This window comes from Lingula anatina, chromosome 4 (genome assembly GCF_051362555.1).
Source record: "Lingula anatina isolate TDL-2025a chromosome 4, LinAna3.0, whole genome shotgun sequence".
Lineage (NCBI taxonomy): Eukaryota > Metazoa > Brachiopoda > Lingulata > Lingulida > Lingulidae > Lingula > Lingula anatina.
Genome location: NC_141770.1, coordinates 13,638,561 through 13,665,012, shown reverse-complemented (window position 1 = coordinate 13,665,012; position 26,452 = coordinate 13,638,561). Strand labels below are relative to the sequence as shown.

Sequence of the window (26,452 nt, the reverse complement as noted above, 5' to 3'; positions counted from 1 at the left end):
ATGACGCAACCAAATAAAGCGCAGCCATTACCCAACCAAAACCCTGGATATGGAAATGGCGAAATGAGGATTATAGACAATACAATTTTTATAACGTGTTTGATCCATTTCTAACAAATGCTGGGGTGTTAAAATGCTTTTTTCTGGGACACAGACTAAAAAACACTCAAAAAGAACTCGTCTGTTGGCCTTTGTGGAACAAACCAGACAGATACACAAAGATCGCATTTCAAGTTTCTCATACACGTATGCAGGCGTCTGATTGTTGTTTTAGGGAAACTTGTTTCCCTTTATTATATTCTTTCAAGAACGAAAAAAAAATTGCAGCACATTTATGATCGTATTGACAATGGCGAACATGCAGGCGATTTGTGTATTGATATTCCTCTAGACTTCATGCCGCGAGTTTTCATCAAATATTGTGTGTATCTGGTGTTTTGGTTGGCGGACATGGCCTTCCCTTTGTTCAATATTTGTTCAGTGCCTTTGTTGGTAATTTCATCTCCCGATTCCAAAATTTTGCCATTGTTGTAGTGTAATGGTATTACGCACAGATTTTCTAAAGGGAAGTTATCAATAAAAAACAATGAAATCGTTAAAAGAGATTCTAGGTTAAGAGGAAAACTTAATACTGATACACACATATCGGCTGTGTCAGTTGAACTGTACTTGTTGTCGGAATATGATGTAGGGCATAAAGCTCTCTCTCTCTCTCTCTCTCTCTCTCACACACACACACACACACACACACACACACTCCGACACATCTAATGGATAGTTTCGTTAAAGGGATTTAGCTCTACCCTCTGATATCAGGGGCTCCTAAAATAGCATACAAAAATACACTGTGGCCCATTCAACACTACACTGTACATACACTACAAGCGCACCTTGTGGTCAGATAGAAATGGAACTCCACACTCAATTCTAAGCCAAGAGAACACCTAACGCAATCAATGATGTACATAGTAATGGTACCACTTCATCAGCCTGGAGATGTGACAGTTGCAACAGCTTGATTAGACCCTCTCTCACTGGACGGCGTCCTGTAGTACGGCCCTGTTTGAGAGTAAAAGGATAATACTTTACTTGCCTACAACTGGTCGATCATTGAGCAGTCATTCTCCAACCAAATAGTCGAAAAGCGATGCATGCTTGTGCCTCCTTTCTACGACCCCAGAGATGCCAGTTTCATGGTCGCACAAAGGACGCATAAAGGACACCGTCCAGTGTAAAGGGGGTTTTACGGACGGCTAAATGCTGGGGAAATTGTTATATATTATTATAGAGATTAAACGATGATAATCATTCTAATTACAGACATTTTTGGGTTAATAACATTCAAGACGGCGCGTCTACATGATACTGTAGGTGGTGAACTGTATCATCTTTATATATATGATATTTCTCAGTGAGAGGAAAAGTTAAACTGAATTTATTTTGGCAATCTTTTGTGCAATATACAAAAATATAGAGCAAAAACACTTCAGTGACATCCTCACAGTTCACTTGCCTTTCCCATTGTTAAGATCTTGTGAATGTCTGGTGTAACTGATGAAGCATTGAGGTTAGCTAGGCGCCGGTGTAACGAAAATGAGAGTCCGTGTAACAGAAAGTTCGCCATCCATTTAGTCATAATGGTTAGGGTTAGTTTGACCTAAGTGGGTCAAAATCTAGGGCGAGGCTTACCTGAACAAATGAATGGGAAACGGACTTTCTGTTATGGGGGACTCTCTGTCACATTACACCGGCACACCTGAGCCTTTTAAGGCTAGAAAGCACTTCATGTGTCATTAATACAAAATTGAAAAGTTCGGAAGTCCAGAATTTCCTTCAGATACGATCACATCTAACTGCCCAGAGAACCCAGTTGGTTAATTTTGCCAAGCAAAAACTGTAGAGCTTTCTGTCTAAACTGGAAGTTAAGCCCAGAAAAGAGATTTGCTTAATATAGAGCGGTTTAGCGATTATTCAAACGAACACTGCAATAAAGGGAACCGGAGAAGATCAGCATTGGTCAGAATTGTGCCGGAAGTGACGTGCAGTGGTGTTAGAAACGAAGCTGAGTGGTCATTTTAACATAGAGGTGAACTGCAGTGAAGACGGGTTGTCGGAGGAAAAAGAAGTTTTCTAAACAACATGGTAAGATAACACTTTTTCTTTACGCATTTTGGGCAGAGAAAACTTGCAGAAATAATAAATGCATGATATGAAAACGTGACACGGAACTTGAAGGTGCAAAATCGTGCTTAATTGGCGGTCAACTTGTTTTAAAATGAATGCTGCATCGACCGCCATTGCGACAAAGAGTGTAAATGGAAAATAATTCCCGGGAGGCTGTAAATCGTTGCCATGTGGAAATTTGGCATTAATATAATCCGATATGTCCATATCTAAGTATTTTTGGGGTGTATAAGCTGCAATTAGAAAGAAGTTTTAGAGGTCTTGAAGGACCTTGTGAAAACAAGGAAGTAGTTCGTAACTAACAAGTGAAATGTACCGATCTCCGACTGCTGTGCACAGCTGTATCTTTTTTTCAATATATTGACGAATTTTTGTCACAGGACAAATAAAACATTTCACTGACAAGATCTTCCCAAAAAGACAAAAAGAGAATTCAGGTGAGCTGACAGGTAATTAAGACTAGCTCAAAGTACTAATAATTGACATTATTATGCAATACTCAGTTGGTAAAACGATTCTCACAGGTAGATAACATGTAACATGACCAATTTCTATAGGCTAATGATTTCCAGCCTGAGGAAATTGATTGCCAGTCTCTTTTGTCAGTGATTTTTAACTCAGATAAGAGGCTGTCAGAATGTCACCTTTGTCTTGGCATTTGTCACTGATTAGCGCCTTCCCCAGTGTAAAAGGTATATCAGTGTGATCATGTGTGTGGAATTTCATGCCAGATGGACATATAAAGATCTAAAAATTCGTCAATATATTGAGAAAAAGATACAGCTGTGCACAGCAGTCGGAGATCGGTACATTCCACTTGTTAGTTACGAACTACTTCCTGGTTTTCACAAGGTCCTTCAAGACCTCTAAAACATCGTTGTAATTGCAGCCCATACCATAAAACACCCAAAAATACTTAGATATGGAGATATCGGCTTATATTAATGCCAAATTTCCACATGACAACGATTTATAGACTCCCGGGAATTATTTCCCCTTTACGCTTTTTGTCGCGCTGGCGGTCGACGCAGCATTTATTTCTAAACAAGTTGACCGCCAATTAAGCACGATTTTGCACCTTCAAGTTCCGTGTCACGTTTTCATATCATGCATTTATTATTTCTACAAGTTTTCTCTGCCCAAAATGCGAAAAAAAAGAGAGTTATCTTACCATGTTGTTTAGAAAACTTCTTTTTCCTCCGACAACCCGTCTTCACTGCCGTTCACCTCTATGTTAAAATGACCACTCAGCTTCGTTTCTAACACCACTCCACGTCACTTCCGGCACAATTCTGACCAATGCTGATCTTCTCCGGTTCCCTTTATTATCCTTTCTTGAGAGTCGGAAGTAATCATCCTGGAGGGTGCACAGCTGGACGCTCGAGCCTACTAACGTAACACGTACCTACTTAAGGAGCTCACATGTACACTTTCGAGTGCTCGTGCACGCACGTGCACAGACTCGTGAACTACTTCTCTTCTGGTTCAGTATTTTCTGGTATAATCTTTACTCTGTCAAAGGGATAACAACGGTTAATCTGAGGTTCAAAAATCTACATTAAATTCATTGTAAATAACACATACAGATATAATAAATTCCATTTTACCACCAAAACGGCGGTTGTCACTATTATTCTGAAATCTGTGCTTGCCATCAGACCACGTGGACCTTCAATAGCTGGTTATCCTCAGTAATAATTTCTTACAAGATTATTACAAAAATCCAACATAAAAATAACATGGACTAAATTTGAATGTCGGAACAGATTCATTAACCATTGGGAATTATCGAAACATCGTCGTTTACCGCACGAAAATCCGATTTGGCACTTTTTCTGGTCAAAATGAAGAGCTGTTATTCCTTAAAGATATTAAAAACGGCTTACATTCATGTGCTCCGTTTTTTTTATGTTTGCTGTAACATAATAAGATAGAACTAATTTTTAAACGTTGTCTTTTCTTCGGTCTATGTATAGGTAGTTAAAAATTCCAGGTCGAACAAAATTTTACATGCCTTATTTTATGTCAAGATGAAAAGTAACGAACAGAGTCAAATTAAATGAGATCAAACAGACGAAAAGAACAAGGTCCTGACTTCCTTGCGGGGGGAACATTACAATATCCCGAAACCATATGTGATGGACATAGGAATTACGTCATTAGTTTACTCAACCCAACATGTGCACTGCTAAAAGAGGGAAAATCATTAGGTGAGGAACTTCCTGGATGTTTCTTTCAAAGCTGGGGCTCTGTCTATTAAATGGGTTTTGGTTTTAAGCGTTTTAAGGTAAAAAGATAACCATGTTGATTGCAAAATGGAACGATTTTCGTAAATACATTGTTTTGAAATTTAGACATGGAATCTCACTTACAAGTATTCGGTGAAAGATGTAAATATAGCTGTTTTTAAGGAAAAAGCTTCATTAAATAAACACGAGGAGAAACATTCGTTGTATAATATATGCCGCCAACTATTCGCCCTCAAGGGTCACGTTTTGTGTCTTCTTTCACATTTCCAAGTAAACAAACGTGACAAATTGCCGTAAAAGGAAAGAAGCATGTTTTTGTTTTCGCACCTGAGTGCGCTATTTCCATCTGTTTACTTTCTATCTTTCTGCCTGAATGCGTAATTTCCATATTTATTAACTGAATTTAGCATAGTTTTACTTTATCTGTATTACGTATAGTACTTGATCATGAATTCATTTTCGGCAAGAGTCGGTATTCATCATTTTAAAAAGATTGCTTAACACTTGATATGGCTTTCATTATTTAGAAGTGGAATCAAAACATATCAATTTCCTGTAAAATATTTTATTCTTAGACTCTTAGTGATCACTTCAAAAACAGCGCTACGGTTAGAATGGCGGATAAGGGTAAAACAAAGTATTCAACGCCATCGTGTTTTATTCTTGTGGTAAATGAGTCATATTGCCACTGGAGTCGAAAACATAGGCCTGCAAGTAATTGCCTGTCACTGGCAGGAGATCCCCCGTCGTTAACACCCCTTGTTTCTTAAAAACACATAATTTACACTGATTTCTATTGAGTCGATAGGAGCCTATACCTAAGACATAGATACCCTCTACCAGATCCACTGATTGATTTCTCACTAGATAGTCACAGATAGGCCCAATGCCTCGATCTGGCAAAATATGGTCACTCTTGTAACTGTGGTAGGTGGCAAATGTGCTTAAACACCCCATTTCCATAGAATTTTAGATCGATCTATCCCTGTGGGGAGTCTCACTAGATTACTGTCAGCTTGGCCGGCTTAAGCGTCTGTCCCGCCTACTAAAAGCTGTACGGGGGTAATTAACTATGGTGCCCGCTCGGCTGACTGCAATTTAGTGTGAACCCCCAGGGAGTTAGGTCGATCTAAAACTTAATCTTTAGATCGATCTAAATCTCTGGGAAAGCACCCTATTATATCTGCCGCTCTGGTAGAAGGAAAGTCACAGACATATCACGGGTATCAGGGATGGACTGACACAAACACACAATACGTAAAGGGGGGAGCACAAGTGGCAGGTGAAGGGACAGGGGCGGATACAGATTTTTTTGAAGGGGGGGGGCGTTTTTTAGGGATTGACAAGCTTCGGATTGCGAGGCGGTCCCTCTCCACCTTGGCGTCAGGTTCGGGGCACGCTCGAGGGCCCCGAAAATAATCGGTGTGTTGGAGAGCAAATGGAGCCATTTGGTACGGTTTAGAACTATGATTCGGGTGGACGTTTTTTGTACCTTTTTTTAAATCAGAAATCGAAGGGGGAATCAGCACTCCCCTTACACCCACTAAATCCGCCACTGAAGGGGTGTATGGGTTTAATCCCTATTAACCCCGTTTCGGCTGTCAGGAGTGACGGGTGGAGATGGCACATTTCATGTTCTGCACATATCATACTTCTATGACACATATACAGCCTATGTACAGGCACTACATGTATACGTATGCTATAGCTTGTCAGAAATTAATCTAAAATCTAAACTTTAATCTAAAATCTAAAATTCATTATACACGTGTCCTTGTTGGCTTTTGAATTTCATTTCTCTTCTTTCCCGAAATAAAGATCCATTTTTTTTGCAAGAAAAAAACTATAATGTCTTAGTCTTTAAATAATCAGTAAACGACCAAACATTTGTACCGTAGATCCCTTGATAGCTGAAAATCAACTCAGATTTGTTATCATGTCGGTTATCACGACCAGGAATTAAATAGATCTTCAGCGTCACTTGTTGATATGCTGATTTATTTTTGTCGCACGACAGTGCATTGAGTCATACGCTTAAATACAGGATTAACATCCGACACAAAAATTACTTCAGATTTTTGACGTCACCAAGTGGATTCATCAATTCCATCATTCAGGCATACTTTCTGCTTGATTAACTGATTAATAGGCCTACATTCATTCATTCAAAATCACAGTTGGCGAAAGTCTTGGTGAAGAATGCTTGAATTTTATGTTAGAATATTTCAATCAAGGTACCACTACATACAGAATCATAACAATTACAAAGCTTACTATATTTATTTAGATTTTGCTGCTATATAAATTGCCTTTCAATATAGCCATACGCGTTTTTTTTTTTTGGGCCAGCCAATAACAAAAATAGAAGGTTTATCATTATCATTGTAATTATATATTATATTACAACAGAGTTTTGCGTGCCCGATTAGCAGGCTTAAGCTACTTATGTATATTTCCTCGGATAAAACTTGATTATGTTAGCGGGGGGTTGGATAACAACCGCAGTTTTCCCAACTTTGACGTCAGAGTCACATGGCCTGATTCTGATGTAGCCTACATATTACTACCCTCTGCCAAGATGGCAGATATTATAGGCAAATTTAAAAAAGCCAGCCAATCAAATGACTGTCTTTTTACCTCAAGACATATCTGTGAATATCTTGTGAAAATCAATCTGTCACCCTGGTGGTGGGTAACATATTACAACATTTTCAATGTCATTTACAGAAGACCGATTGTGTTAGAGGGGCTTTGTGTAGCAGCACAATCGCAGTCTTCCCGGCTTTGACGTCAGTAGTCACGTGGTCTCTGAGCCTGATGTACACAAACCTTTTCATGTCATTGACAGTAGACCGAGCATTATTAGGAGTACCATGTTTTAACTGATAATTTCCTCTGGATTGCCCCCTGTCCTTTAAGGGATTCTAAAGATAACCAGGAGAGGCGTTTATCAATTTTTGAAGCGTCACGCCAACCTTCAAAGTGGAGAATTCAGAGCGAAGGGAGTCTTGTTTTTCGTGGAAATTTGGCTGGTGGTGTTTTTTCAACATGGCGACATCCAGAGATGAGCATTTTCCTGTAGCGCTCAATAAACAGAATTCGACTAAAAACAACAAGACTGGACCGCGATACAAACTGGTTCATCAAGGAGATATACAAGTATGTCGTCTGAATCACACACGAACCATTATAAGTAAGATTATGAACTCAAAGTATTTGCGAAGATGGGAAAGCCATCGCCTAGAATTGCGTGACCACGAGATCGGATCGACTACGGTAAGTTGCTTATCATGTCATCCCACAATTAACGATCAATTAATTATTCGGATTTACAATCGATTTTTTGCAATGGAATGGATGTTATTCTACTGTAATGTTATATTTTTTATTTACCGTTTGTCCAACGTATATTTCTCCGCTTTGCTCATGCAATGTGAAGACTGTATGAAGACGCGAGTCATGTGATCGATATTAAAAAAGCTTTATAAAGCTACATATACGTAGCAGGATATGCACATAAGTTAATGACAACTGAATAAATGAAATGACATTTTCTGTATGTAAGATAATTTTGATGTTAGACCTAGAAAGGATTATTTTCTCAGATTAACTGGAAATGTCAAATGTTGCCATTACTAGTGTTATTTTTCATCAGCTGCTGATGTTAAAATGATTATAAAAACCTTTTGCATCAATGTCACCACTTAACATAGAGCAATACAGCAGAAGACTTGAATGAGCGCAGTCTCCCACAGCGTTAACTTTTATCAGCTATCTTTCACAACATGTTTTCTTACTGAAAGTATAGTGATAAATGAAAGAAAAACAAAGGATTGTATGTTACAGAAAGTGGGGGATATTTTTTTTAATTTGGTTTTGATAATAATCATGTCAGCTATCAAAAAAATGTCAGTCCTATTCACATTTACCAACTTTAAAGCCATCCAGAGCAAAAGACCCAAAGAAGAACCATACTAACAATTATCCCTAAAACATAATTTCATTCAATTTTAATACACTCAGAAGAAACTAAAAATCAAGTGACCCAGTGTTTCATTATCTGAAGTCCGAGTCAAAGTGAAGTGTGGTACAAGATCATATGGGGTAAAAGTAACTATGGTGAAGTGAGTGTAACAGTTCTACATTTGGCTCTAATCGTATTGGTTGTATGTACGAGGAAGTTAGGGAACGTTTTATTTGGTCTGTGAGGTTGATTTAATTGGTAGCACTGTCAGCGGGCATTGATGTTTAGCTGTAAGTCATATAAGCACATTGCATAGTTCATTCTATTACATGCTTAGATACACTATAATGTACTTTACAGACTGCCTTGAATTTATTGGACTTGGACTGTTAGATTGCTGAATATAGCACTGTTTTAAATCATGGATTTTTTTTTTTTGGGGGGGGGGGGGGAGGGGGGTTTCTTTTTACCTCCTTCCCTGCACTTCTGCATATATATATATATATATATATATATATATATATATATATATATATATATTGTGTTTGTTATAGTTTGATATTATAATTGGGTTAATAAATCTTTGTCTTGAGCATAGAATGTGCTTAAATGGCCTTTAACATGTCACAGAGACCTCCTCCCTTTACTTAAGTGATCCAGAGATATCAACTGATGTAATTCTAGAGTTTTGCTCACATAGACTTGTACACCTTAATGATGTCGAGGTTTACAGACACATGCTCACTCACTCTCCCTCTCCCTCCTCTCTCTCTCTCTCTCTCTCTCTCTCTCTCTCTCTCTCTCTCTGTGTGTGTCTGCCTGCCTGATCATACCTGCATTTCCTGTATTTATATAACCAGCCTACAGTTCTGAGTAAGTGACATAAAGTACTGCATATGATGGTTATCATTAAAACATGTGGTTTTCAGTTCAGATTATGCTTTCATTAATGATACTAAAGTCATGACTTTGGCCTTTCAGCTTAACAACAATTGAGTCAGATATAGCATTTTTAAACTTGGAAAGCTATCCCCTACAGTTACAATGAATGGTTAATAGTAGTCTGGGACAGGGTAGGAAATAAAATGTGTGCTGTGTTTTAATGCTTCAGTGGAGTGCGCCACACCCATACCAGTACTATACTAATATTGAGGGCATTCACAACAGACAATCCCCCAGTCCTACTGATCTTCGGATCAAATATGGCTAACCCTACATGAAAGAAGAGCTGACTATATAGTCTCCCTGCCTCCACACTTGCCTTTAAATGGATTAAATCATGGCTCCGAGGTTTAATTCCTGCAAGGAAGGCGGGTTTGGAGGCAAGGAAACCATCAGTGGATTAGTCGGCTCTTCTTTCCTGTAGGGTCCGCCATATTTGATCCAGGGATCAGTAGATCCGAGGATCATCTGTTGTGTCAATGTGAATGCCCCTATTGAGTCTGACAGGATAAGATGCAACACCATACAAGTACTAGTACTAGCATACAAGAATTCACTTTTAGTTTTTAAATCCAAATTATCATTATTTCTAATAGGACAAATTAAGGGATCATCCATACACTCGAAATGAAAAATGATTCCCATTATCTGACACAGCGACTTAGAAATAACCCCATTTTCTTTATCCAGAAGTTTAAAAGCTAGTGGATGCCTGATTGCCTTTCATATAATGACCCTTTTAGCCTTATTAGATTTTGCTTGTAAGTAATTGACTCTGTCTTTTATTCACCACAAGCAATCAAATAGACCATCAAGTACTTGTACATAATGCTATGTCTAAATACAGTAGATTAAGGTTAGTGAGCATGGAATATTTTCACCGCTTGCTGAAAATGATTCAGCTTGACTAAAAGAAATCTAAGGTCGCATTTAGAACAAACGATCCTCCTATCTACTAGTCCGTGGATTAAATATGGCAGACCATATGTGAAAGCAAGACCACATAATCCTTCAGTGGTCTCTCAGAATTGTCATATTAAAGACAAAAAAAAAAAAAAAAAAAAAAAAAAAAAAAAAAAAATTAAGCAGGAGACCTTCAGAATTTTTCAAGTTAACATCGATGGGCACCATTTTTTCTGTCAGAAGACGGAATAGGAGGATGGATCAACAAAGATAATTTGGAAGACTGTCAGAAAGTATATCTGGATCTGCCCCTGTTAAGAGTTTAATGCATGAAGTGTAGACAAAATCTAGGTTTGGCCAGTAATTTCAAAGTTGTAGGGGATGAGGAGGGAAAGGAGAGCCAGAGGTATCTAAAAAAATGGACCTTTTTACCCCATTTGTTGAAAATGTCATAGAACCAAGATCAATTTTTTAATCACAAGGGAGGTTTATTCACAGAAGGCAACAGCCAGTACTGCTTGAGAATAGAACTTCTAATGCTGCTTTTAAGGTCTGAGCAGGAATATTTCAGGTATGTAGATTTATATCACCTTAAAACCTGACCTCCTAAGATTAATTTGATGTGGTAGGTATCTACAGTGCATGCTTTTGCTAGCCACTTTTATAACACCTTTTGTGGTATATATGGGAGAGGAGCATGGAATTGACACTTATGGTTCTGGTTTGAAGATGGAGTAGGATTATGATTTATGTCCAGTCTAGATATTGGACAGATACATGTGACATTATTGAAAAAAAGTTGTTCTCCAGCACAAATATTTCCCCCCCCCCCCCCCCCAAGTGCTGAATTTATTGTAGGTTAGAGAAAAACTGGTATAAAATGTTTTGTTTCTTTTATTGTCTAATTGTGAAATGATTATAATTGTGCTTCAAAATTGGTTTACTCGAACGGGAATGAAAATGATGACGCCAGTTTTGATCTAAATTTACCAAGGGACATGTGTCTGTCTACGTGCATGTGCATGTTTATGCACAGTCATACATGTATTTCATACATACATTGTGAACAGAACAAGGATACTAAACAAAAATTCCTGACAGTAAGAGAATAAGAAAAAAAGAGAAAAAATACATCATCATAATTTTTCAACTATGCTAGCAACAAATCCATTTATTGATCAAGCGACCCAGTAAAATATTATCTCTCGAAGATTTTTTTTTTTTTCGTTTCATGTGTTGGCAGGTCGTCTTTCCTTGATCTGGCGTTTACACTGATGTGTCAATTATATTATCAGGCACACAGGTGTAAGTATTTGTTTGGATGAAAAAATCTATTGAACCAAGTCGACGGTCTATTTTGTTGAATCTTTAGTTCCCTAAAGGAGTATTTGTAACTTTTTTTACAATTGAAAAACTACCCAACCCCACTGTTAAACTAGAAAAAAATAGTAATAAGAATTTTTTTTTTTAATTTTTAAGTAGGAGTTTTTTATGTGCTTGTCTATAACATGAAATTACTCTTCATGTGTAACGCAAATCAGTCTCTTTCCTAGAGTCTTTTGATGTGCATATCAAGGAATTGCTTTTAAAAGAATTTCTTTTCTCGGCTTTGTCATATCTCCATAACCAACTGCCAGTTTGGCACAATGGCACATCGGGGTTTGTTATTACCAGATTTCTTGAAATTATATTAAGTTTTGAAAAATTTCCAGCACCAAGGGTTATTATACAGTCTTTCAAGGCAGGATATTAGCTAGTTACTAGGATTAAAGGTCTTGTGTACATAACAGAGTTAATTTTTCTCTTTGCTTTAAATCACCATGTGTCATGTGAGTCTGAAGATTCTTCCTTAACACGTGTCTTAATGCTTTCTTGTATGTTTGACATTCTTAGGTAAATTCTTTAAAATGTCAATTGTCTAAGACCCCATTCCAATAGATATTTAGATCGACCTATCCCCCTGGGGAGTCTCACTAGATTGGTGTCAGCTTAACCAGCTTAAATGTCTGTCCCGCCTACTAAAAACTGTAAGGGGGTAATTAACTGTCGTGCGTGCTCGGCTGACAGCAATTTAGTGTGAAGATCGATCTAAATCTCTGGGAATGCAGTCTTACTTACTCAAAACAGTAAGTCACTTACTGGTTGTCAGTGATTTGCTGTAAAATGTTTTTTTTCCTAATTTTAATGGACCAACACTGTGTCTGGACGTTAAGGGTGCATTCACAATGAAACAATCGTACTAGGTAGATCAGTGCAACTCTCTATGAAATCTATCTGATTGCTATCATGTTAACTGAATGATACACCTCCTCTACCAGATAGTCGTCTCCTGCAGCTGTTGTTGCCTTTATCTCCCTAGTCACCATGCACTTTCCCTGTCAGCACCATAAGACCGCATTCACATCGAGTTGAGCCATGGCTCTACCAAGCCATGAACTAAATATGGCGGACATACATGAAAGGAAAACCGCGTTATCTTTTAATAGTCTCTCCGCCTCTCACATGCCTCCCCATGTGTTGTCCCAATGGAGCCGAAATTTAATGACTGTACCCCCGCAGGGACGACGCATGGGGAGGCGTGTGAGAGACGGAGAGATTATTAAAAGATTAGGCGGTTTTCCTTTCATGTATGTCCGCCATATTTAGTTCGTGGCTTTGTAGAGCTCAACTCGATGTGAATGCGGTATTAAACAAAAACTGTTTCTAATATTTCTCAAAGTTACAAGGATAATTACTGGACAAAAATACAACTCTTGTAAATCTCTGAAGTTGAGGTGTGCTCAGATTCAGGCCATGACTTTAACAATTGGAACTAAAACCGTCAGCTGTTGACCACCAAAGACAGTGAGATAACAGCTGCTTAGTGCTTGGTACAGATCTTAGAATCAATGGTAAATAAGTTGGTATATTTGGTGACACAAATCAATTTTATTCTTAGACTGTCTAATGTTTATGCATAGAAAGAAAAAAAAATTGATGAACTCTGGGTTCAATAACGAGGCTAATGTGTCCGGATCTCTGATTGGGAAGAAATAACAGCATCAGTTCCCCTAAACTTGCAGAGATTCATTATAAAATAAGTTATTATAAATGTGCGGGAATCATTTAAACCCCCCCCCCCCCCCCCCCAAAAAAAAAAAAAAAAAAAAAAAACTGGTTTATATTCTATTTCTCTGGTAAAAAACAAAATAGAAAAACCCATGCATGTGTGTATGCATATATTGATGGGGAAACAAAGCCATTGATTTGGACAGATGTCTGTTACTTTGATCCAGATGTTTCTGATGACAGATAAGATCTAGTGTCATCAAATAGATAAGGTCTCAAGAGTGGTGAGTCAACAGAGATGGGGATAATAACAGCTTGTCTACTATTTTAAGCTGCATTCAGTGCTCCTTTTTTAAAAAATGGAACTTTTTGAATCTATAGACAAAACCCCAGTGGTACAAGTTTTTTTTTTGAAAATCCTAGAAGCTATCATTTTGGTAGGATTTGGTATCCTTTCTTTCACTTCTATATTGATCTATCTGTACTTTGAAGCATTCACTTTTACTACCTTTTACTACCTTTTACATTCGTGATCACCTTTTTTGTTTGCATATAAATGAATAGACATAAGCAATGACATGTATTTATCGAAAAGTTGGAGCAATATCTTTGATGCTTTAACAAATATTTCACTTGAAGTCAACTCACTCTTCAGAATTTTCATGTCATATTATGATAAATCATAATAATAAATACTATTTTTCACATTTGACCTAATTTGGCAAGAAATGACCATATTGTGTGAAATGGGACAGAGAGATCACCAGGTCACCTGAGTATTGACTTAACACATGGCGACTATTCTAAGAGAAGTGTTTATCAACAGTGATGTTCATTTTCCGCCCCTCGATGTGTAAATATATTGATTTATTTTGAAGGTGACCTGACAAATGGTGGAACATCTGAGGTGAAGCATCCATAATAAATTTAACATAAGGGCAGTTTGAAAATAAGGAAGGCCTTGATGTATTTTGTTGGCAACAAAACAATAGAAGGAAGTCTGAAAAGAATGTGATTTATTGATATGTATCTGCTGGCGAAAATGTCGACATGGTTTGGCGGTTTGCTTTTAGGAAAAAATCTGTTGCGTCAAAAATGGGTCAATTATTCATCCGCCTACAAAAATTCAATAACTTGGCAAGGTTTATCCATGTGTGCCGACCGTGAATACTGTATCTTGTCAAATACCTACATAGCCACATGAACCTATGATTGAACATACCAGGAAGCCATTGTGAAAATCTGGGAATGCATTCTTGTAATATTTATCCTGTTGATGTGATATCATAAATAAAATACTTAAAATCTCAACGTTTTAGTTTATCCTGGATCCTTGTAAATTTTCGACCCAGCTTCTGTAATTTTTTCCCTTTTCCAACCTTTCCAAAATTCATCAGCAACTTTGATCATTTTATGGTTTTGATGTTTAGAGAACTCATCAACAAAGTGCTTAATGGTGTAAGCACTTATCAAATAAAGGTATTAATGGTATGTTTATTACTAAATGTGATCATAGTGTGACCTCTGTCCATCAGGAAAGGAACATCCTTGATATAAAAAGTACTAGTAACCTTTTACTGATGATCAATATCAATGTTGCAAAATGAGTCCATATCTATCTTTGCTTGACTAAACTTGTGTTTCACATAAAATAAAAAGGAACATTTTTATTTTTGCATTGACACTGTATTTTGACTTAGTGCCCCGTGTAGCATAGATGACATGTTGCATAATCAATTGTAAGAAATCTGGAGGATCGCCCTCAATCTGGAAGAAATCTGAAGATAACTATCGACAGGTTTCATTGGGTTTCAATGTCCATTAAAGACAGCTGATCGAATTGTGCACATATGTACAGCCCCAACATCGCCTCCATCATTTAGCAAGCTTCTGCATATAATAGATATTGATCCGAGCCGAAACCAAGGCCAAAAAGCTGCTGGATCTTGGGGAAGGATATTACTGTCATCCTAATTCACTTGTGAGTAGCTGCCTCCTGGTGTTAACAGCTGATATATTTATTTATTTCTTCTTGTATTAATTTTTATTAAGGATTTGATGTCCAGAGTTAAGTGAAGAAAAAGTGAAATAAAGACTGTTTGTTTGTCTGAAAAAATACCTTCTGGCTAGAAAATAGTGGTATTTTTATAATTTTTTTTTTCTGGGAAACCATGCTTCAGAGAAACTAGAAAGGTGACTAAATGATATTGCACAATTCCAGGTATTGCAATCAAAAATTTGCTGTAGGTAAACAAGAAAAGCAGCTAAAGAAAATGTTAATTAAAGTTCATTGATTACTACAGGTCTGATTCGTGATAGTGTGACATTTGTGGTTGTCAGGTATCATGGTAACTATTTAAGGTGCATTTCTAGCCAAATTTCGATGAATTAACTAAAAGCGCATTCAGAACAGCGAACTAACAGATCCCGATATCAAATGTGGCTGACACACTTGAATGCTTGTTGCGTAATCCCGTGGGGGAATCTTTTCAGTGTCTAATGGGGAATTAAAAGGCAAGCTTTTTAGTGGGTCGCCATATTTTTATCTGCAGATCTGTTAGTCTACTGCTCTGAATGCCCTGTCAGTTCACTCGGAAGGGGCTAGTTTCATAAAGGAACTTGAGGCGAAAAGTTGTTCTTAACTCTCAGATCAGTATTCAGTTTAAATAATAAATCAACAGTAGTCAACTAAGGGTAATTCAGACTACTACGATAGCCACTTTTTTACCATAAAACAGATGCAGCATTCCATTTGATGGGGTTACGTCTGATTCATTCAAAAGAGTAAAACTTTGGTCTTAAAATTAGGACCCAATTTCTTGGATAAATGTTATGAAACAGGCCCCAGAATCCTGTGATTGAAAATCCTTTGCTCCTTGTGCCCAGAAATTGCATGCTAAAGGAGATTGCCGTAACTTGACTCAGTATGAACTCCAGCTATTTTCATTACGTTTAAGAAGCATTTCTTTTGAAAAGTAGAGCATAATCCCCAGGATTGGACTTTTGAGGCCCTTCTTAGCAAATGTAAATCAGGATTATATATAATAAATCTGTAAGAATCTGTGGACAACTTTCAGACACAAGGGGTAAAAAATTCTTATGCTGCAGGACAGTTGTCTTAGGAAGCAAATGCTATAGTGACATGCAAATCACAGCAAATTATTTGTTGTAATTCTGCAGAACTTCAGCCAAAACAAGGAGGAAAAAAATCCTTAGATAAATTCTTAGCTTTAATTCATTCTCTTATACTGATCAGCCATTATTTCTGACCCCATTCTCCCTCAAAATCCTGTGTGACATCCAGCTATCTGGGATCATGTTCAGATTTAAACATTGTACCAGCTGGATTGAACCAACTCTACAAGGGATTCTCACTCAGTTGCATACATGGTGTAATCAGCTAAATTGCCTGACAAGCTTCCTTGATGACTAGTGGGGAGGGGGGGGGGGGTTAACTTCCTTGTGCGTTTGACTTAATTGCCCCCTAGCAGCGTGAGGAAGTTGATTACAGTAATTGCACTTGGGCAGAATCTCCTGCAAAGTTGGATTGATCCAGCTGGTACAGTGGGTTTATCTGAATGCTCCTTAGGATGATGCCCATTATGATTGTTTGCCTCAGTGGAATGGACACTTGATATCCAGCCTATAGAACCTAGGGGGAATGTTTCAAGTTTTTATTTATTTATTTATTTATATATTTATTTACTTATTTATTTTTTGCATTAAGTATAAAATACCTAGCATTTTATGATTAGTTAATTGGAAAATTGTAGACTCTGGCATTTGCAGTAATTAGTGGGCAGAAATAAAGTCAATTTGCACCTCTGTGGAATTGGGCTTGATTGAAAGCTGTGTACGTTTGTAAGTTTTTTAACCATCACGTGTTGACTTATTATGTAAGACCGTGTTCCAATAAAGCTTTGATTGACCAATTATTCTTAATGTAATGGTTTCTTGGAATCATCCTTTTTCAAGAATTCTTGTGATAGAGCTATTTCAACGAATGAATAATTGATAATAGGGTTGTTAGGTTTGCGTGCATGAATAGACATGCACCCTCTCATCTTTTGACTACGATTGGGTAGAATAGACCTGCAACGTTGTCCCTGGCACGTACTTTTCTTGAACTCTTGCACAAAAACAGCATAAAAATTGCTTATGACAAGATGGAACAGAAGGCATCACTCGTACACAATAATTACAGGATTTCCATTTGTCTGTACATTTTACTTTGAGTGCTAATGATTCCAGACATTTTCGTTGCTTGAGGATGCATTTTCTGGAAACTAGACATTTGAATGGAAAAAAACTTGAATCAGAAGCGTCATGAAATGAGGCTGTTGTTGCATACAAGACTAAAAACGTGCAAGAATCCACGAGGTGGGAAGTAACTTATATCAATAAGGGTGAAACCAGTAATGAGGTTTTTTCTCGGATTTCCGACTTTTGGGGAGCCAAAAACATCATTTTTGTAATCGGTGCAGGGGACCCCCCGGGACCCCTTTCCATATTTGTAGACTTTTTCACTAAAAGGCAGTCTCATCCCTGCGAAACTTATCACTGGGAATATTATCTAAGACAACGATATAAAATAAACATGTAAAACATTGTGAATACATACTGTTTTACAGAAGACTGTCATTCTACAAAATTAAAAAAGAAACAACCAGAAGTGTCCATGGAAATATTCTGCCAGCTTTTATTCAAAGTTATGCTGTACTTGGAAGAATTTCATTAAATTAGAACATTCCTGTTGAGTGGCATCAACAAAATTCAAACAGTGTACTCTACATTCTGAGCAGTTAAAGCACCACAAATTCTAGATATATATAAACATTTTTGTGATAGTAAAATTATGTATATATAAATATTTTTGTGATAATAAAATTATGTATCTGAAAGTGTGATAATTTTTGCCCACTGAAAAGATCGAGTCATTACCGTCAGTGCACCATCTCAGCCTTATGCCTGAAAGAAACCAGATGTCGTGAGTAAAATATATATCCTTCACTTTGTGCACTGTCTTCTTGTTATTGGTTCAATGAAAATGAGCAATTCTGCAGATAAATAGGTAAATGCACTCTCTGGAGAACATGTGCTCGCTCCAGCATGATGTTTGTTCGAAGGGCATTGCAAGTGATGTCATCAGCAGCATCTAAATTTAGTCAACCGAGCAGCAAAAAGAGACCCAGGTGTCCAGAAGTGATTTGCAATCCTGTGGGAAAAGGCGAGTTAGAATTTGGTCAGTGCTAACTCTTTAAATTGTCTCATCAAAGAAAAGAACTTTTAGTATGTAGATACCGTAACATGTGTTAAAATGAATTTTTCATGACATACAAACAACTGGTTTTTCTCCACTTCTCCACATCAGTACATGAGCTGTACATCTCCCAGTGTGCTTCTGAACACAGCCAACCCAAGCCTAAAATCACACACACACACACACACACACATGCACGCACACACACACACACACACACACAAAACTTGGACCATATAGCCCATTTTCCTCAGTTACATGATTGGCAAATGAACAAGTAATGGTTATGTTCTGTAATGTAATGTTTTAATGTGTCTCACTGAGCAAAAATTATGCACAGGGAAAAGATGCTGTTGTGAGACTAATAAAGATAGATGTACTCTTTATAGATTTTCCACAAAGGCTTTACGCAGACAGTCGTCCAGCTGTCTGTCAGAGTTCTTGTAATGTCAGTTTTGAAAAACCATCTTTTTGTTTTCACATTAGAGTACATGGAGCTCAGGCATCTTCTTAGTAAGAAAATGAATATGGGCTTCATATTTCAAAATCCTGGCTAATACCTGGTTTTTCCACACAACTGATCACCAGGCATGCTTGTATTTTAGCATATTGTTCAGTGTAGGATATTGCCATGGTAACTCATCAGCGAGTTTCCTTGAAATGAACTGTGCTACATAGAGCACTGAATGTGATTTACATACCTCATTGAACATTATGGATTATTTTCAACCTGCAGATGTTTGTTTCTGGGCTTCATACTTTATACATTGTCATTGCTTTAAAAGGTATATAAAACAATTAAAAATATTCTTTATGTTATATAATTGTTTCAGTCATAATTGTTTGTCAGGATACTAGGACTTTTTTTTATAATTAGTATGAATTCCTGATCTCCCACCCTTAACTTCTAATTGCCAGTCAAGAAAAACTCATTGGCTGGGTTAAATTCAATAAGGTATTTTAATCAGGAAAAATAATATTTATATTAAATTAAGTTAAGAAAAGGAACATTTATAAAGCAGAGCAACCTCAGTGCTTTGTACACCTAGTGTACTGTGTAATGTACTTCAAACAAGTATTGATTAATGCATTGGGAATTTATAGTAACGGCAATAAAGGATTTGCTCCTTGTTAACTTGTACACTGCTGCAAGGAGGATGTGATGTGTTTCACTGTTAGTGTCCGTAGCTACAGCAGTGATAGAACGTGTACTTGTCATCGGTTTCATGTACTTGGCTTGTGCAAGCAAGCCTCTGATGTTACCCTAAACTTCAGTCTCTTTGTGTGTCAGTTTCTCTGTTTTCAAACTCTACCATGCTTAAAAGCTGTCATCTAATTAATGTGAAATGTAGAAGTTGGGCCTGTTTCACAAGAGAAGCATAACCCAAAAACTGATCTGTATGGTAACTCGTATGTATATTTAAGCTGGGGGGCGTCCTTTCTACGTCCTTTGTGCGACCGTAAAACTGTGGTCATAGAAATGAGGCACAAACATCACTTAGGTTGCAGAATGAATGCAAATGGGGCCATACTGCGGGATGCAGAAAGGATGCTGTCCAGTGTAAAGGGGGCTTTAGCAGATAATGTAAGAGATCCTAATAGTACATCAATCTTAACTTACAGGTTAACATTTTTGTTCCCTTAGGCACAAGATTTATAAAGTGGTTGTTCAATTAAATGAAATACTCTGGCTGTTTCATAACAGTTCTTTATCGTTTTGAAAGGAAGGCAGCTGTGGAAAATGTGGCCTGTTGCTGAACTGGCAACTGCGTCTACCAGTGATGTCAAATTCAACAGTTCAGATTTGAACTTTGTCTGACAGAACTTATGCACCTAGAGAACTTACCCTGAGTTAGATTGATAATGTATCCTAAACGTCATAAATTCAGGGATTGCAAAGAAGGGGGAAGTTGTTTTTAACCTATTACTTGCCTCCTTGAACTTTTTTTGTTGAGACTGAGCCTGTTTGTGTCATGATAATATTGTAAAAGGTAATATGTCTATAGATATGGGAGAACTGACGCTTTCATTAGGAGTTACTTTGCTTGACTCATATGAGGACTGAAGTTATTATAGTAATTATGCTGTGTGCACACTGGCTTGAGTGCAATAAAGGTAGGTTCGTGTCACAGATTTGGTCTGGAAGAAACCACTGGGAACGAAGCCATAAACAGCTGCAAGACGGTGTTGATCTTCAAAACTGAACAAGTCGGGCTGTGTTATATTCTTAGTAGAGAAGTCTTTACTGAAGCATGTAAAACCACTTAGGTCTAAGTAGTACTGAAGGTTGTTCTTGTATTACATGTATTACATTTTGTTGTGTGATCTTTCTTGTTGTCTGCGGTTTCTAGTTTAAAATGAAGAATTTTTTTCTTTTGCATAATACCAGCAATTGTAATTGGATGCAGATATTTCTTATGTACAGTAGAGACTGCTTCTAGTCAAATGTACTGCTTACAGGTAGACCATCCATCACATACTACATTTGTGTGTGACAACATATTCATTTAAACTCCATGTAAGATACAAATGTACTTACTGTAGTAAATACAGATGGCCGACCAACAACGCCCTATTGCCTATCACCTATACGTCGTCTGAGCCTTACGATTAAAAAAAAAACATGGCACCCTACCTGCTACTCCTGAGTCTATTAACACACCCTTATTTTACTCATCTAATTCCAGGGCCTTAAATTTCTTTGCAAGTTATAAATTCAATAAAAAAAATCAATTGATAACTCCTCCTCTTGCCATATAGGAGAATCTCGTCTTCTCCACACCAGCTACCCCCAGACAATGACTGATTCTTTAACAATCCCGATTATGCCAGATAACTTCAATGATGCACTTTCCATTCAACCAGTATATTTGCTACTATAAATGAATACTAGTATGTGAGCATGCACAGTCGCATGCTTTTGTAAACCAAGGTACGTAATCTCTGGTGTTGGCAGTGGGTGTGGGAGGATAAGTGGTACCTTAAAATTCATACTTTTCTCTTTATGTTCAGTGTCAACTTAACCTAATTTTTATACGCTTGTCTTCAAGAAATTATTTCTGGAATATGTTGTCCATTTTAGTTTTCCAAATTTAATTTTAGATGAGAACTATTTGTTATAAAAAATTAGACAGTATGGATTTCTGCTGTCACAAGCATCATTGCCTAGAGACCCAATAAAACCATATTTGTAAATCTGTATTTCTTAGGAGTTGACTCTTTGAGTGTGACCTTCATAAGAATGAGTAGTTTATTCCATCAACTGCATATAAATACTGTTAATAGTATACGTACTACGTAATGGGCCGAAGTGATGATGTTGATGCTGATCATAAAAATACATTTTTTTTTTCACATGTACAGCACATAGACTAATGTGGTATTGATCGCGGAAGTTAATGCGGATGGCAAAAAGACAATTGTTTTAAACAGTATATAATATGGCTGTGAGAATGATAATAGAACACCAAAATTGTTTTAGCATATAGCACCAAAATTGAGCATCTGTGCATGAATGATAATAGTGAAAAACCATAATTCTGTAGAACTTTATATTATCTAGTGCAAGGGCTAGAATGATCTATATATTCCAATGATATAAGTAAAGAAAATAATTATTTGACCAAAATGGGCATACAAACACATATATTATTTAAAAACCTATGACATAATGTTACATGTGATTGTTTTAGCAGATGTAATTTTAAAACCAATTTCAGTGTCATTATCTGTACTTTTCTGTTACTCAACATTGCATGATTATACAGAGGCAGATCCAGAGATATTTTCTGACAGTCTTCCAAATTATCTTTGTTGATCCATCCTCCATTTTTGACTGGCTTCCGACAGAAAAAAATTAGATGCTTGTCAATGTAAAATTAAAAAATTCTGAGCATCTTCTGAAAGACCCAGAAGACGGCCTACATCCGTCTGACCCTGTTCTAGACCCCATTCCCACAGATTTTAAATTGATCTATCCCTGTGGGGAGTCTCACTAGATTACTGTCAGCTTAGCCGGCTTAAATGTCTGTCCTGCCTACTAAAAGCTGTAAGGAGGTAATTAACTACCATGCGCGCTCGGCTGACAGCAATTTAGCGTGAACCCCCAGGGAGTTAGGTCGATCTAGATGGATCGATCTAAATCTATGGGAATGCACTGTTAGTCATTGTGACAGTCACCAGTTACAGTACAGCTTAATCAAACATTTTAAGACAATAAAAGTGCAGTAATTTTTGCTTTAAATTAAGCATAGTCTGTTGTTGATAAGCATTAAAACTTTATACACTATGTTAAAACCCATCGATATTTTAAATGGTTCAGGTGAAACAGCTGGCAAGTAATTTTAAAACAGTCAAAAATTGAAAAATAAAAAAAAAGATCTGTAAAGTACATTCAGTTGTGAATATATTGTTTTGAATTGGAAAAAATAACCAAGGTGACATTGAACTTTAAGAAACTGGTTTTTGGCGGTCTTATTACTCAGACTCTGTTGTCTTATTTCCAAGGGCATCCAATTCAAAAGAAGATCTATCCATTTGTAATGTTATATCAGGAATGGTTAGAAATGTGTTGTAAGAGTGCATCCAGAACAGTGTACTAAGTACTTACTGATCCGCGGATCAAATATGGCCAACCCATGTTGCGTAATCTCTGCGGGGAATCTATTCAGTTAGTGGGTCACCATATTTGATTCGCAGATCTGTTAGTCTACTGTTCCAAATGTGCTCTAAGATTAAAAGGAGTGAAATAAACCTTGGGTGCACTGCATGTGTGATGAAAAAAAAAATGACTAAACAGCCCTAAAATTGCTGATCTGAATTCAGGAAGAATTTTTCGTACATTTTGTAAATATCTTTATTTTTCAGCCGACTGGTTTCCTAGAACACCCAGTTTCATACTCCAGTGTTGAAGAGGTCAACATTATTTCAAGATGGGATGCAGGTCAAAAATTTTGCTTAAGGATAACAATAGCGGATGGATCATTACTTTTACAGGTATTGTTTACTTGCATTTTTTGTTGAGTTTCCAAAAGCATTGAATGACATGTATGTATCCTAATAGTAGAGTGAGGTAGGATATGAAATTACTGTCTTATTTAATTATAAATCAAGGCTTTGCTTGGATATTTATTATATAAGATAAAACATCTTCCATAGTTCTTTCCTTGATGAAAAAAGAAAGGGGGGAGTAAGGGTTTCACTTCCATTCCACAAAAACTTGATAGGTAACTGGGGTGGAACTAGTAAATTTAGCCAAATCACCACTTTTTGTCTATTTGTTATCTAGATGGTTATAATTTGACTAAAAGAAGTCAAATCAAGCCCTTTTTGTTTAAAGCCAATTTAAGTCAGTTTAAGCATTTGGCTTAATTGGCGAGTGTTAGCACTACCCCAGGGTAAATAAGAAGAGATAACTTCACAAAGTTTTTATTTTCATCAGTCACTTAAAACAGATGGATGTCATGATATTCATCGGAGAATCCCTGAATGTATGCTATAAAAACCCATCTACGAGACCCATTATCAGTTGCCTCTCATTTACAAATGTACGCCCCGATATGAAATGTGCCATACCAACACCACTGGGGACCATAAGAAAGCGTTTCTAAGAAAATTCCTCAGAAATCAATATGTTTCCTTCCTGTGTATGAGCTTGCCTCTAACCTAGCACTTTGAAGAAGCTGGGAATCAGAGAAAATAGCCGTTAATCTCAATTTCTAGCATGTGGCGTGGAGCTCGTGATTTGTAGTGCATATTATTGCTGATGGTGAGAGGATAGAGGCACGAATCGGGGTCAGCTGGGTTCGTGTGATCCAAAAAATAAATAAGTAAATAATAATGATAAATAAATAAAATAAAATAAATAAAATAAAATAGAAAAAAAAGCATACATTCATTAAATTAGATAATTAAATAAATCGATAAATAAGTATATAAGATAAAATGATAATAATGGATAGATAAATAAATAAATAAAAATGTATCTTAATCATTTGGCCATTTTGTCCTTGATTGAGTTTGATAATTTGAGTACAATGGAATATTAAGCAAGTTATTGTGGTTAAAAAAAAATAATTGAGCCCTAGTGAGGTCATATAGTCAAAGAACCCCTTTTCTCTGGTTTTCATGCCCTAGAATATCTGTGTTATAGATGTACATTTTGAATTACATATTTAAAGGTCTGACACCTAATGGTATGCAGTATTTTAATGTGTAATATGTGAAAAACACTTTTTTTTTCAGTCTGCTTAAATTGACACAACAGTAGTAGAACTTACTAGTCAAATAAAACGATACAACAGTAGTAGAACTTACTAGTAGTCAAATAAAATGAAAAAGTGCCTGCTTTAGAACAACAAAAAAAAAGGCATTTTAGACCTTTATTTATATAAGTGCACTACTATAAACTTATTTTGAACTAAGTGGACCTAATTTCTGGCCTTACAGTTCAGACAAATTTCTTAGACAGAAGTTCTTTTGTGGGACTTTCCCTCCCATCCAGATCAATCGTTATCTAAGGAAAGATATCATTGGTATGATTGAGTCATTTAAGTCACTCGGCTTGAAGTGACAAAAAATGTGGTTTGTAAGGTCACTAAGATCGCACTCACATTGAGTTGAGCCATGGCTTTACAAATCCTGGAACTAATAGACACTGAATAGATTCCCCAGGGGGAAGTATTCAAGTGGGTCAGCCATACTTGATCCACAGATTAGTTAGTCCAGTGTTCTGAATGCGGCTTAAAAAAAGAACTGGACCCCCCAGGCAGAACAAACCTGATCTAAGGATAGGGACCCAGCAGGCTCAGATACTGCAAGCATATTTTATTAACAGTTTCTATTGATTGTGAACTCCAGAAATGCTGTATATGTGCCAAAAGTTGTCTACTGTGATTGGAATAATTAATCGCTCTTCTATGAGTGGCAGCATAATTTAAACAACCTTTTGAGAGAAAAGATGAGGATATAAAGATCTGTGTGATGCAGCCTGAGGAACGACATCATGGAGTGAATCTTGGAGTCGTTTCCTCGTCGTAATTATGATCTTAAATGTTACCTGAATAAGTTGAACAATACTGGATTAAGATCTGTGGAAAGGAATGACAGAGAAAGATGGTATCATTTGAATAATTTGTATAAATGTGTATGTAATTCCCTAGTTGAAGTCCATACATGTGTACTTAATTAACTGTTGTCAGTGATACATTGATAAATTCTTTGCATTTTTTTCAGGCCAACAATGCATATTTGAGAGACCAGTGGCTTTATTCAATTTTATGGAAGGTGAGTGAAAGAGGTCCAGGTGTTTGGATTTTAGAGTGGTCTATTCACACACAAAGAAAAAGAAACTCAAGCATTCAATTGCATACCACGGGTCATCATATGCAAATTTTTTTAATGTCAAATTTTTGGCTTGAAACACATGCAGTTATGAAATGGCTTTACATCTGGTAGTACAACATTACTCACAGTAATTCACAGTAGATGGCAGCAGCATGCATGAAACTCTGAAATAAATCTTAAGAGGTTCTAACAGAAAGTGTATCTTTATGAAAAACAAATTCTAGATTTTTCAGATATCCCACACTGAACATTTTATTTGAACAGCTGTTTTTAGCCATGCTGTTATGATATGAAGATTTCAATAAACAGGGTGGAATATGTTGGTTCAGTCACTGATTTTGAGTATAGCTTTAGGATTGGAGGACAAATTTATTGGTAAAACAGAATAAGTCCTTACCTAGAGACCAGACAACATCAATCAGTCAAACTTGACGCCTTAGTCCACCATCTGTGAACCTTGGTCATTTGAATGGTGATTTTGCGCATGAATCAAATTTTTATAAGAATGTCGTTTCAAAAAAAAAAAAAAAAAACAGTTGTAGCACCAGCTAGAAATTA

At 36.8% G+C, this 26,452-nt stretch overlaps 1 protein-coding gene across 1 annotated transcript in view; it reads left to right on the top strand.

The window, feature by feature from the left end:
- The first annotated feature begins 7,226 nt into the window (after positions 1-7,226).
- LOC106181403 (C-Maf-inducing protein) overlaps positions 7,227-26,452 on the top strand; it is a 41,551-nt gene continuing 22,325 nt past the window's right edge. Inside the window, exons 1-3 of the mRNA XM_013565773.2 lie at positions 7,227-7,709; positions 23,417-23,545; positions 25,784-25,834. Coding sequence (XP_013421227.1) covers positions 7,482-7,709; positions 23,417-23,545; positions 25,784-25,834 — 408 coding nt within the window. The 5' untranslated portion in view covers positions 7,227-7,481. The remainder of the gene's footprint in view (positions 7,710-23,416; positions 23,546-25,783; positions 25,835-26,452) is intronic.